The 13726-nt window shown below is 43.5% G+C and overlaps 1 protein-coding gene across 1 annotated transcript in view; it reads right to left on the bottom strand.

The window, feature by feature from the left end:
- Window positions 1-1582: 1582 nt before the first annotated feature.
- The window catches only part of LOC135057553 (glutathione S-transferase P 1-like), a 34084-nt gene continuing 21940 nt past the window's right edge, over window positions 1583-13726 (bottom strand). The window contains exons 5-7 of the mRNA XM_063963403.1: window positions 5158-5261; window positions 2799-2906; window positions 1583-1916 (exon numbers count right to left, since the gene is read on the bottom strand). Coding sequence (XP_063819473.1) covers window positions 1734-1916; window positions 2799-2906; window positions 5158-5261 — 395 coding nt within the window. The 3' untranslated portion in view covers window positions 1583-1733. The remainder of the gene's footprint in view (window positions 1917-2798; window positions 2907-5157; window positions 5262-13726) is intronic.

Here is a 13726-nt window from a genome sequence, read left to right as displayed (position 1 = left end):
CATTGCGCCTCTTTTTTTCTTTGCGTCATGTGCTGTTTGGGGAGTGCTTTTTGGAAGGGCCATCCTGCGTGACACTGCAGTGCCACTCCTAGATGGGCCAGGTGTTTGTGTCGGCCACTAGGGTCGCTTAGCTTACTCACACAGCTGCCTCATTGCGCCTCTTTTTTTCTTTGCGTCATGTGCTGTTTGGGGAGTGTTTTTTGGAAGGGCCATCCTGCGTGACACTGCAGTGCCACTCCTAGATGGGCCAGGTGTTTGTGTCGGCCACTAGGGTCGCTTAGCTTACTCACACAGCTACCTCATTGCGCCTCTTTTTTTCTTTGCGTCATGTGCTGTTTGGGGAGTGTTTTTTGGAAGGGCCATCCTGCGTGACACTGCAGTGCCACTCCTAGATGGGCCAGGTGTTTGTGTCGGCCACTAGGGTCGCTTAGCTTAGTCATCCAGCGACCTTGGTGCAAATTTTAGGACTAAAAATAATATTGTGAGGTGTGAGGTATTTAGAATAGACTGAAAATGAGTGGAAATTATGGTTTTTGAGGTTAATAATAATTTGGGTTCAAAATGACCCCCAAATTCTATGATTTAAGCTGTTTTTTAGTGTTTTTTGAAAAAAACACCCGAATCCAAAACACACCCGAATCCGACAAAAAAAATTCGATGAGGTTTTGCCAAAACGCGGTCGAACCCAAAACACGGCCGCGGAACCGAACCCAAAACCAAAACACAAAACCCGAAAAATTTCAAGTGCAAATCTCTAGATCTTACACATGCGCATACATTTAGAAGTTGGGAAGGGCTGCTGTGATACCAGGGGAATGTAATGCCGACCCCCATGTGGTTATTTGCATCTCCCCTCTGGGAAGTGACAGAAGAGAAATAACACATTTCGTTAGAGAAGCTTATCACTCTTTTCTGCATAATACTCAGACTTCACTGAGAGATTAATTACACTGCCCTTTATCCACCAGAAGCCTCAAAAGTTTCTTTCCCCAAGCTGTCCGCCTGCTGAACTCCTGAACATTGACTGACTAGACGTACATGTAACTCACCTGTGTCCCTACGGTATACCTATCTGTGTAACTTTACTTGCCCCCCCCCCCCCCCACACACACACACACACCTGCTTACCTGTTACCTACTTGGCTGTTGTATAGCAAACCGAAGACAAATTCCTAGTATACGTAAGTATACCTGGCCAATAAAGCTGATTCTGATTCTGATAAGCACTTAACACTTTTGCACCCTTTGTTCTTTTTGGCTGCTCATAGAAGTTCACTTGTGCCTTTATTTATCACTTTCCTTGTCTCCTAATAGAATGTATGCTCGTGTGACAAGGCCTTTAGTCTTTTTGACTTCCTATTACTGCTGAATTATGCTCAGTCTATTTATACATTCTTCTCACTGTACATCTTTGCAGAAAAGGTTAGAGCTTCACAAATAAAAACTACTACGACTACTGCCAACAATAATGTTGTTAATAATAATAATAATAATAACAACAACAACAACAACAATAATCATAACAACAACACTAATATACATGATGCACCACAGTGTGGGCCTAGAAGAAAACACGACAGTATCAAAATTAAATAGTTTATTGAAAAAATGTCCAGTTTATGTGGACTCAGTGTCCACATAGATAGGTAGATAGGTATCCTATTCTATGGTAGGGATAGGTTTTTCAAGCACAATGGGCTGTAAACTTTTCTAATGCACACCTGTAACTTAATTTACTTTTTGGGGCGAATGGGACGGTTCTTGCGCTCTTCAGACTTCAAATACTCGCTGAGTTTTGGTCGGGAGGCAATGCGGTCGATGTAGGCAGAGAGGAGGGATGACGAGGACAAACAAGTGGGGAAGAATTCAAGGTGAAATTGCAGGACATCCAGGAGATTGTAGTCAGCATATGAGATCTGTAGGAAGAAATAGATATGCTTCTTAGAAAATAGCTATACAATCATTTAAAAGCGTACAGTGGCCCTCATTCCGAGTTGTTCGCTCGTTCTTTTTCATCGCATCGCAGTGAAAATCCGCTTAGTACGCATGCGCAAAGTTCGCACTGCGACTGCGCCAAGTAACTTTACTATGAAGAAAGTATTTTTACTCACGGCTTTTTCTTCGCTCCGGCGATCGTAATGTGATTGACAGGAAATGGGTGTTACTGGGCGGAAACACGGCGTTTCAGGGGCGGGTGGCTGAAAACGCTACCGTTTCCGGAAAAAACGCAGGAGTGGCCGGAGAAACGGTGGGAGTGCCTGGGCGAACGCTGGGTGTGTTTGTGACGTCAACCAGGAACGACAAGCACTGAACTGATCGCACAGGCAGAGTAAGTCTGGAGCTACTCTGAAACTGCTAAGTAGTTAGTAATCGCAATATTGCGAATACATCGGTCGCAATTTTAAGAAGCTAAGATTCACTCCCAGTAGGCGGCGGCTTAGCGTGTGTAACTCTGCTAAATTCGCCTTGCGACCGATCAACTCGGAATGAGGGCCAGTATGTTGATGAATTAAGAGTAACAAATTTGATGTTTAAAAAATGCTTGAAGTTTCACTCTCTCTCTCTCTCTCTCTCTCTCTCTGTCTTCAGGGCAATACACATGTCATATGCTGACATCTTCGATATTATATAATAAATAATAGATGATTTGACCTGTTGACTTATTAAATATTCACCCTCCTAGTAACTGATACATATTTCATTTATTTAAAAAAATGAAAACACAAAATCACATTTTTAGGTGCTATCCCATCACTATCCTCCTTTTTATTTTTTTGTGGCTAGCACATGTGAATTACCTTATCTCCAACCACAAATTTGGTTCCGTTACAATTCTTGGAAAGAATCTTCTCAAATGCTGACAGATGATTGGGCAACTCCGTTAGGTACTTCTCCTTACCTGTTTCCTGTGGAGGAAAAAATAAAAATGAAAAACGCATTCGCTTTGTCAAAATTTTCTTTCACACTGTATGAAAACACTGCTCTTGCTACAGAACCCAAGTTGAAGTGTATATTCTGTGATAAGATATAAATTAACTTATATACACAGTACACTTAATTTGCCAAACTCACCATGTTGAGAGTATTTATATATGGCGTAATAAAGAGATGAAGATAGAGGGGCAGATGTATTAACCTGGAGAAGGCATAAGAAAGTGATAAACCAGTGATATGTGCAAGGTGATAAAGGAAGCAGCCAATCAGATCCTAACTGTTAATTTACATATTGGAGCTGATTGGCTGGTGTGTTTATCACCTTGCACATATCACTGGTTTATCACTTCCTTATGCCTTCTCCAGGTTAATACATCTGCCCCTCAGATACTGATATCCTGCATCTTCATCTCTTTATTACGCCATATATTAATTCTCTCTCTTAACATGGTGAGTTTGGCAAATTAAATGTAAGTCATTTGAGTGATTTATTAACATTTGAATAATCTGTTATGTTTTCTAGAAAATGAATTATCTCATTAGAGGGAAGTGCTTCCATATTAAGTAAACAGCATATTTTATGTAGCTGAGGACTATGGGCCTGATTCAGAGATAGACGCAGTACACACAGCAGCTGCGTCCAAAGACACTCAGTCGTGTGTAATATGTGTGTCTTGTGTTAAAACGCTGTGGTCCATCTGACAAAATCTCCTACAACTTACCTAACCATAACCATAACTTCAGCTAATTGTCGGCTGGATGTCATGTGACTTAGTTTGCATATTGAAGTTATACTTAGGCTATTTTGACCTTGACCCCCTTCAGTTTGGCATAGTTAGCCAATAAGAATCAGCCTGATTCTTATTGGCTGCTGCTGCAGAACAATTGACTTGTTGTGTGACTGTGGTCGATTGGTCAACAGTAGGGTGGCCAATCCCAGGCCATTTTTTCATTCCCGGGAATCGGGATGTAAAAATGATCAATCCCGTGATTTCCAAGATACCCGGGACTGGACATTTTTCAATGTGTCCCCCCCCCCCCTCCCTACCCTGACCATCCCAGATAACTCACTGCAATCTGGACGGGAGGGAGGGTGGGACATTTCCTGTGAGATTCGGTGGGCGGGCAGTGCAGGGCAGCGGTCAGGTCCGGCGGGTGGGTGGGCGGCTGGCAGCGCAGCGTGATCTCTGAAGTCACACTGCTCAGTGCGCCCAGCCGGAGCCAGGGGAGGTGAGCAGGGGGAGCTGGGCAGCATCTGAGCCTCCTGAGGACGCTCATTGCTGCCCAGAATATAAAAAACTAAGGTGCTGGCCAATCCTGAAATCCCCAGGATTGGAAGCTCCAATCCCGGGATTGAATCCCGGCCAATTTTAGGCCGGGATCCCATCGATCCCAATCCTGAGATTGGCCACCCTAATCAAACGCGATCTAATCAAAAGCGATCAATGCTTTGGCCACCTTTGCAGTAGGGCAACATCAATAGTTCTACTGTGTGCTGTGACTGGGAACATTTAAGGAAAGTGGGGGAGATATACTAAGAGGTGACAAGTATCAAATGCGCTATTTGCCACTTATATCAAACATCCACATGTATGAAAACAGATAATGTAGAGAAAATCACTTTTCTCTAGGGTATCTACAAAAATCTAATGATTTAGCCATCGCTATACTACTGTATGGTATATCTTTCAGATGTTACTAAAACAATAATAAGCACACTTCTGTGTCTTACAGTTTTTTGTGTCTTATGGCGTTCGTGGCAGTCCATGATATCTTGCACATCGCAGATTAGCTGGCCAGAAAGCAAGACGCAGCTCAACAGCACTAGGATGATGCGCTACTTGCATGGATCACCGGAGGGGTGAGTGTTCTCTCCCTCCACTCCAGCAGCCAAGGAGGCATCTCGGTGGTACTGCTTCCTGCTTCGCCAATTATAAGAGGCAAAGCAGAAAGAGCTTTGGTGGCATTTATACTGAGTGTTCGCCAATAAAACATGCTAAAGTTTACAAACAAATGCAGTTTACACTTATGTAACAAATCAAATTCAATACTTTTTAAATGAACAGAAATGGAATATCCAAAGTTTTAGCTATTTTACCTGTAGTATTGAATATAAACTAACACTAGAAAAATGTAGATTTTTTTTTTAAATTATCAGTGCAATTCTCATTTTCCTCATGTTATCTTCCCTAATTCCTTATCTGTTGAAACCCTTATACGTACAAATTCATGCATTAGCAGACGGCCGCACTTCATTCTCAAATCCTCCACACCATCATTCACCATGTCGATGAGTGCACTCTCCTCGTTACTGCTTCCAGCAATGTCTGAAGAAATATAATGCAGTGTATATTAGCACTGACATGCAGTGTATGTGGCATACAAAAACTTGTTTTGTGAAGAGGCATTTTTCTGCCTCGCCAACAGCTTAATAATAACCCCTGTTTACAGGGACAGAAGCGTCTTTGTAAGGTACAGTAGTTGTACAGCAAAGGCGGCCAAAACGTTGATCGCAATCTACTGGTAGCTCGCGGTGCTACCGTGGGTAGATCACAACCAACTTCAGTGATTTGCAGCATTCCCAGTGCTGCATTGCACAGGTGTGCGGCATATGCATTGTATGGAGCTGATACTGAACTGCATATAGCCATGATTAATTCACCTAGCATATTAGGTGGTCACAAGGTACACTGTCACTTCCAATCAGCCAAAGACAAATTCTGAGTGCTGCATGCTATCCTATAGGGCAGGTATGTCCAAACTGCGGCCCTCCAGCTGTTGTGAAACTACATATCCCAGCATGCCCTGACACAGTTTTACTGTCAGAGAATGCTAAAGCTGTGTCAGGGCATGCTGGGATGTGTAGTTTCTCAACAGCTGGAGGGCCGCAGTTTGGACATGCCTGCTGTAGGGTCTGATTACTCTACACAAGACATAGGGGGATATGTATGTCTGTCTGATGAACCTTCAGTCTTGAAATAATTAAAAATATGATGGTACATATACTTAGGTAGTTCTATAGAAGTGATGTTGCCCATAGCAACCAATCAGTGTGTGTGTGTGTGTGTGTGTGTGTGTGTGTGTGTGTGTGTGTGTGTGTGTGTGTGTGTGTGAGAGAGAGTGAATACTCATGAGTCAGTTTACCTCAGCTGCCACAGGGATCACTGCTGTGCTCATGGAGTCAGTGGACTCTGTGGAGCTGATTGAACTGCATTGTCCTGACGACTCGCAAGTCACTCTCCTTGCAAGTAGTTCAGTAGTTCAGTAGTTCAGTGATTCATTACAGACAGGGCTGTTTCTAGCCAATTTGGCTCCCAGTGCGAGATTTAAAAATGCGCCCCCCCATGACATAAAAAAAATGTGCCCCCCCCCACCACCACACACACCTAGATAAAAAAAAATTCTTGAGCGCGCACCCGGCAAGGAGGTGTGGCCTCATTTCAATGGGCATGGCCTCGTCTGAAAAGACTACCTCACAATCCTGTTTTTGACCCTGCTCCAACAGATCATGACCACCACAGGAAAAAAAAATTCTACCATATTAAGCCCCACACAGTAATGCCCCCTGCACCATATTATGCCACACACCGCAATGCCCTTGATACATTAAATCCCCACACTACGGCAGGCAAGAGTCCCCATTTCACACATTACGGCAGGTGTCCCCATTTTACACATTGAGAGAGAGAGAATACTTACAGAGGCGATTACCGCTCTTCGGCCCGCCTCACCAGTCGCTCCTCGCACCGGCCTTTCCCTCTTCCTAACTTGGATCCCCCTCTGTACTCCGCTGGGGGGGGGGAGGTTTCGCGGAGTGACGGGGTTGCGTCGTGACGTGAAACTCCGCCCCCCGAGCGGGTTACTCTGGGAGAAATAGGAGGGGGAAGCAGGGAGCCATAGTTAGTGCCATGGCGGGGGCCCAGTGCGGTTGCACTGCTCGCCTGCCCCAAGAAACGGCCCTGATTACAGATCACTGATCAGTTCACTGACTCAATGACTCATACAGCCATACGAGTCAGTACAGTACTTCTCAGCTACCATGTGTGGCACTGCTGTGCACAGGCATATGCATTGTATGGAGCTGATACTGAACTGCATATAGCCATGATTCATTCCCCCAGTATATATTAGGTGACAAGCTACACTCCCAATCAGCTAAAGACACAGTGCTGAGTGCTGCATGCTATCCTGTAGGGCAGGCATGTCCAAATGGCGGCCATCCATCTGTTGAGAAACTACACATCTCAGCATGCCCTGACACAGCTTTAGCATTCTCTGACAGCAAAACGGTGTCAGGGCATGCTGGGATATGTCGTTTCACAACAGCTGGAGGGCCGCAGTTTGGACATGCCTGCTGTAGGATATGATTACTCCACACAAGACACAGGGGAAATGTACTATGAACCTTCAAGTGACATAAAGTTGAGCAGTTGCCCCTAGCAACCAATCAGCTTCTGTCACTTTATATACTGTTGAAGATAAATGACAGAAGTTGATTGGTTACTTTGCAACATCTCCACTTTATCTCTCTAAGGTCTGTTACATTGGGGCAAACGGACTTTTTTTTCCTTTTAATTACCGTATTTTAAAAGCAGAAAAAACAAAGTGACTTATGACATTACTCTGGATTTGGGTCTTTCACATGCATATTATGAAGTAAAAAGGAGTACCAACAATGGGATTAATATTGCAGAGATACATATGTCACTATAAGGTTGCTATATAACTTATTGCTTTTCTTAAAAATAAAAAAATCTGACATATTACACACATCTGATCATTTGAAAAAGATTATAACTCCTACAATGAGCTAGTATTAGAAATACCTACTCTATGTGTAATAGTCTAGACTAGTTCTATATCTAATCACTCCTTTCAGTCTCAGAGTCAGTGAGTGAAATTATGAACTAAATGAACTAGATGAACTAATCTTCTGAACTAATCTTTTCAGTGAACTAGATCATAATGAACTAATCACCAAACTGAACTAGATTTCCCATCACTACGGATGACGTCATGACGTCACCTGCGACCCACGATGTGAGGAGCCTGTGCGACGTTGTATGCGGCGGGACTCAGAAGCAGGCACAGTATCATAGCGGGGAGCCAGCCTCTGAAGCAAGCCAGCCAGTCGGGAGCCTCTAAAGCCACCCAGATAGCTATCCAGCAGGAAGCCTCTGAAGCCAGCCAGACAGCTATCCAGCGGGAAGCCTCTGAAGCCAGCCAGACAGCTATCCAGCGGGAAGCCTCTGAAGCCAGCCAGACAGCTAGCCAGCAGGGAGCCTCTGAAGCCAGCCAGCCAGCCAGCATGGATTACAGTATGTTGCACAGCACGCTGTTATGGAGTGGGAGGGGGAGGTTATGCTGCACATGAGAGTATCTGCACAAGGAGGGGGGATCTGGACAGAGGGGGAGGGGGTATTCTGCATGGGGGGTATTACAAAGAGGGGGACTCTCCACATGGTGGGGGAGTATGTTGCAAAGCGTGTTGTTCTGCAATGGGAGAGGGAGGGGGGATATGCTGCAATGAGAGTATCTGCACAGAGGAGGGCATTGCGCATGGGGCTGTTCTGCATAGAGGGGGTACAGCACAGGGGGCTGATCTGCATATATGGGGGTATAGCACTGTGAGGGGGAGGGGGGTATTCTGCACAAGGGGGAATCTGCAAAACATTGTGCTTATTAATATTAAAGGTTTTTTTGTAATGTGGACATTACTATTGGTGCTGTTATTTAATGTTGTCATTCTTAATGCTATTTCTAAATGTCTGCGTCCTTATTGGTGTTGTTATTTAATGGTGACATTCTTAAAGCTATTTTTAAATGTATGCGTCCTTATTGGTGTTATTTTGGCGTCATTCGTATAATCAACAGCCATGTGTTGAAACAGCCAAGTTTCAACGCATGGACGTCGGTAGATCACCAGTAAGTAAGTAAACAAAAAGTAGATCTCAGGTCCGAAAAGTCTGGCCACCCCTGTTGTACAGTATGTCTTCTTGTGGTTGTACAATGTTACTGTAGTGTTCTTCAACACAAATCCCTGGCACTGCAGATTGGCTTCCTCTACATCACGCACACACATGTACAGTTTCCCTGTACAGTGCATAACTATACTGCGTGCATTCACAAAACAAAGTTATGCTTTCCTCCATTAGCATATTCAGTTGCATCTTATGCTTACAATTTCCTACTATTATGTAGGCGGAGGAAGAGTGAGATGGGTCGGATAAGAATAGACTGAGTACAGTAAAGGGGTGATTACGTAAAAGCTCCCAAGATTTCTCTTGTGGGTGCTCAAGTCCAGGTGCAAAAGATACAATAGTGGTGGTGATGATGATGATGATGATGTATCGGATTGGTGGTCAGAGGAACACTGATGCTCCTTCCCACAACTTAGAAAACCTTGTGAAATAAAGTGTAGGGGACAGCAGACAGTGGACATTGAAATTGGAGGAAGAAAAATGTCAGGTTCTAGTTTAATTCCGTTCTGCTTCACAATCATAGTGCATGGAACATATAACAGTCTATGCATCCAATGCAAAAAAATAAAAATACAGAGGAGTACAGATGAGTTATTGGGCTAAATCTTACAAGCAGCGGGTTCTAAATCCCAGCGGTTTCTGGCAGGTTCTAAATGACACTTAACCTGCTGGTTAGTAAATTTTGCTCAATTAGTCTTTAATAAATATGTTTCTCTTCACTGAAGGTAAGGGCAAGCTGATTTGTTTCACTGGAATAATTCTACAAAACAAATCTACAAATTTCTATTTTAAGAAGAACTGAATATACAAAAATTGCTTATTTGAAACGTAGTCTTGATATACAGAAAATACTATTTACCCCGGAAAATAAATGCAGCTTACCAGGTAAGTTAGTTTTTAAATATCTAAATGAATTGTAAAATTCTCTTGAAACATTACTTTAAAAAAAAAAAAAATGCATGGGCACGGCTTCACAGGTAAAAAACTGGAATGATATGCTATGGCTAGAGTTGAAAAATATTACTGCCGATGGGGCACCGCACGGTCAGGCCCTGTTGGTGGAACTACTGTATGCCTTTGTTAGACGGGGCAGTGTTCCCAATATCAGTGCAGTTCTGGGTTGTGTTGTGCGTTTAATACTAAATCTAAATATCCAATCCACCATTCATAGAGATTTCTCAAAAACACAGGGCTAGATGCATAATCGCTTGGAAAGTGATAAAATGGAGAGTGAAAAAGTAACAGCCAATCAGGTTCTAACTGCCATGTCACAGGCTGTATCTGGCCCACAATCTTTAATTTCCGTTAAATGAAAGGACTCACGTCCTTCTGTGCCCTACTATCGCAGTCTGTTCTACTGATACTGTATGTAAAAAGGATCAAATCTCCTAAAGCAAAGGCACCTTGGAGTTATAAAAAAAAAAAAGATTTTTTTATAATTTCCTCTTTCATTTTTTTTAAGAGGATTAATATAATTTTTATTGATCTTTTAAATATCTCTGTAATATTGCCTCTTATTACAAATATATTTATGAATCATTCAATGAAATGTGAGAGTCTAGTGTGTGATTTCATTTGATTAAAGGACATCATTTATTTTTGATTCAAGTGTTTATTTGCATTAAAACTCATATTACTTCATATTTTAATTAGAGATGAGCGGGTTCGGTTTCTTTGAATCCGAACCCGCACGAACTTCACTTTTTTTTTCACGGGTCCGAGCGACTCGGATCTTCCCGCCTTGCTCGGTTAACCCGAGCGCGCCCGAACGTCATCATGACGCTGTCGGATTCTCGCGAGACTCGGATTCTATATAAGGAGCCGCGCGTCGCCGCCATTTTCACACGTGCATTGAGATTGATAGGGAGAGGACGTGGCTGGCGTCCTCTCCATTTAGATTAGATTTAGAAGAGAGAGAGAGAGAGAGATTGCTGTGATACTGTAGATTAGAAGAGAGTGCAGACAGAGTTTAGTGACTGACGACCACAGTGACCAGTGACCACCAGAGACAGTGCAGTTGTTTGTTTTATTTAATATATCCGTTCTCTGCCTGAAAAAAACGATACACAGTCACACAGTGACTCAGTCTGTGTGCACTGCTCAGCCCAGTGTGCTGCACATCAATGTATTGTATATAAAGCTTATAATTGTGGGGGAGACTGGGGAGCACTGCAGGTTGTTATAGCAGGAGCCAGGAGTACATGATAAATAATATTATATTAAAATTAAACAGTGCACACTTTTGCTGCAGGAGTGCCACTGCCAGTGTGACTAGTGACCAGTGACCTGACCACCAGTATATAATATTAGTAGTATACTATCTCTTTATCAACCAGTCTATATTAGCAGCAGACACAGTACAGTGCGGTAGTTCACGGCTGTGGCTACCTCTGTGTCGGCACTCGGCAGCCCGTCCATAATTGTATATACCAGTGACCTAACCGTGGTTTTTTTTTCTTTCTTTATACATACATACTAGTTACGAGTATACTATCTCTTTATCAACCAGTCTATATATTAGCAGCAGACACAGTACAGTGCGGTAGTTCACGGCTGTGGCTACCTCTGTGTCGGCACTCGGCAGCCCGTCCATAATTGTATATACCAGTGACCTAACCGTGGTTTTTTTTTCTTTCTTTATACATACATACTAGTTACGAGTATACTATCTCTTTATCAACCAGTCTATATATTAGCAGCAGACACAGTACAGTGCGGTAGTTCACGGCTGTGGCTACCTCTGTGTCGGCACTCGGCAGCCCGTCCATAATTGTATATACCAGTGACCTAACCGTGGTTTTTTTTTCTTTCTTTATACATACATACTAGTTACGAGTATACTATCTCTTTATCAACCAGTCTATATATTAGCAGCAGACACAGTACAGTGTGGTAGTTCACGGCTGTGGCTACCTCTGTGTCGGCACTCGGCAGCCCGTCCATAATTGTATATACCAGTGACCTAACCGTGGTTTTTTTTTCTTTCTTTATACATACATACTAGTTACGAGTATACTATCTCTTTATCAACCAGTCTATATATTAGCAGCAGACACAGTACAGTGCGGTAGTTCACGGCTGTGGCTACCTCTGTGTCGGCACTCGGCAGCCCGTCCATAATTGTATATACCACCTAACCGTGGTTTTTTTTTCTTTCTTTATACATACATACTAGTTACGAGTATACTATCTCTTTATCAACCAGTCTATATATTAGCAGCAGACACAGTACAGTGCGGTAGTTCACGGCTGTGGCTACCTCTGTGTCGGCACTCGGCAGCCCGTCCATAATTGTATACTAGTATCCAATCCATCCATCTCCATTGTTTACCTGAGGTGCCTTTTAGTTGTGCCTATTAAAATATGGAGAACAAAAATGTTGAGGTTCCAAAATTAGGGAAAGATCAAGATCCACTTCCACCTCGTGCTGAAGCTGCTGCCACTAGTCATGGCCGAGACGATGAAATGCCAGCAACGTCGTCTGCCAAGGCCGATGCCCAATGTCATAGTACAGAGCATGTCAAATCCAAAACACCAAATATCAGTAAAAAGCCTCTTTTTTTCTTTGCGTCATGTGCTGTTTGGGGAGGGTTTTTTGGAAGGGACATCCTGCGTGACACTGCAGTGCCACTCCTAGATGGGCCCGGTGTTTGTGTCGGCCACTAGGGTCGCTAATCTTACTCACACAGCTACCTCATTGCGCCTCTTTTTTTCTTTGCGTCATGTGCTGTTTGGGGAGGGTTTTTTGGAAGGGCCATCCTGCGTGACACTGCAGTGCCACTCCTAGATGGGCCCGGTGTTTGTGTCGGCCACTAGGGTCGCTAATCTTACTCACACAGCTACCTCATTGCGCCTCTTTTTTTCTTTGCGTCATGTGCTGTTTGGGGAGGGTTTTTTGGAAGGGACATCCTGCGTGACACTGCAGTGCCACTCCTAGATGGGCCCGGTGTTTGTGTCGGCCACTAGGGTCGCTAATCTTACTCACACAGCTACCTCATTGCGCCTCTTTTTTTCTTTGCGTCATGTGCTGTTTGGGGAGGGTTTTTTGGTAGGGCCATCCTGCGTGACACTGCAGTGCCACTCCTAGATGGGCCCGGTGTTTGTGTCGGCCACTAGGGTCGCTAATCTTACTCACACAGCTACCTCATTGCGCCTCTTTTTTTCTTTGCGTCATGTGCTGTTTGGGGAGGGTTTTTTGGAAGGGACATCCTGCGTGACACTGCAGTGCCACTCCTAGATGGGCCCGGTGTTTGTGTCGGCCACTAGGGTCGCTTATCTTACTCACACAGCGACCTCGGTGCAAATTTTAGGACTAAAAATAATATTGTGAGGTGTGAGGTATTCAGAATAGACTGAAAATGAGTGGAAATTATGGTTTTTGAGGTTAATAATACTTTGGGATCAAAATGACCCCCAAATTCTATGATTTAAGCTGTTTTTTAGTGTTTTTTGAAAAAAACACCCGAATCCAAAACACACCCGAATCCGACAAAAAAAATTCGGTGAGGTTTTGCCAAAACGCGTTCGAACCCAAAACACGGCCGCGGAACCGAACCCAAAACCAAAACACAAAACCCGAAAAATTTCAGGCGCTCATCTCTAATTTTAATAATGTACCAAATTGTGATTGTTAGGATTTTACTATATGTAGACTGTATGTAATATAAGAGATGCTCTCCCTTCTGATCAGTATGCATTCTAGAAGCAACTAAGAGTTGTCTGACAGTATAAAAGCATGAGGATGTCGGCTGAGGGCTTAAATACAGAAATCCGTGGTGACATGTTATATATCTGTAATCATTTATACAGCA

The sequence above is a fragment of the Pseudophryne corroboree genome, chromosome 3 (genome assembly GCF_028390025.1).
Source record: "Pseudophryne corroboree isolate aPseCor3 chromosome 3, aPseCor3.hap2, whole genome shotgun sequence".
NCBI classification, from domain to species: Eukaryota; Metazoa; Chordata; class Amphibia; order Anura; family Myobatrachidae; genus Pseudophryne; species Pseudophryne corroboree.
Note: the sequence above shows the minus strand (reverse complement) of the source record. Positions and strands in the feature narration are given on the sequence as shown.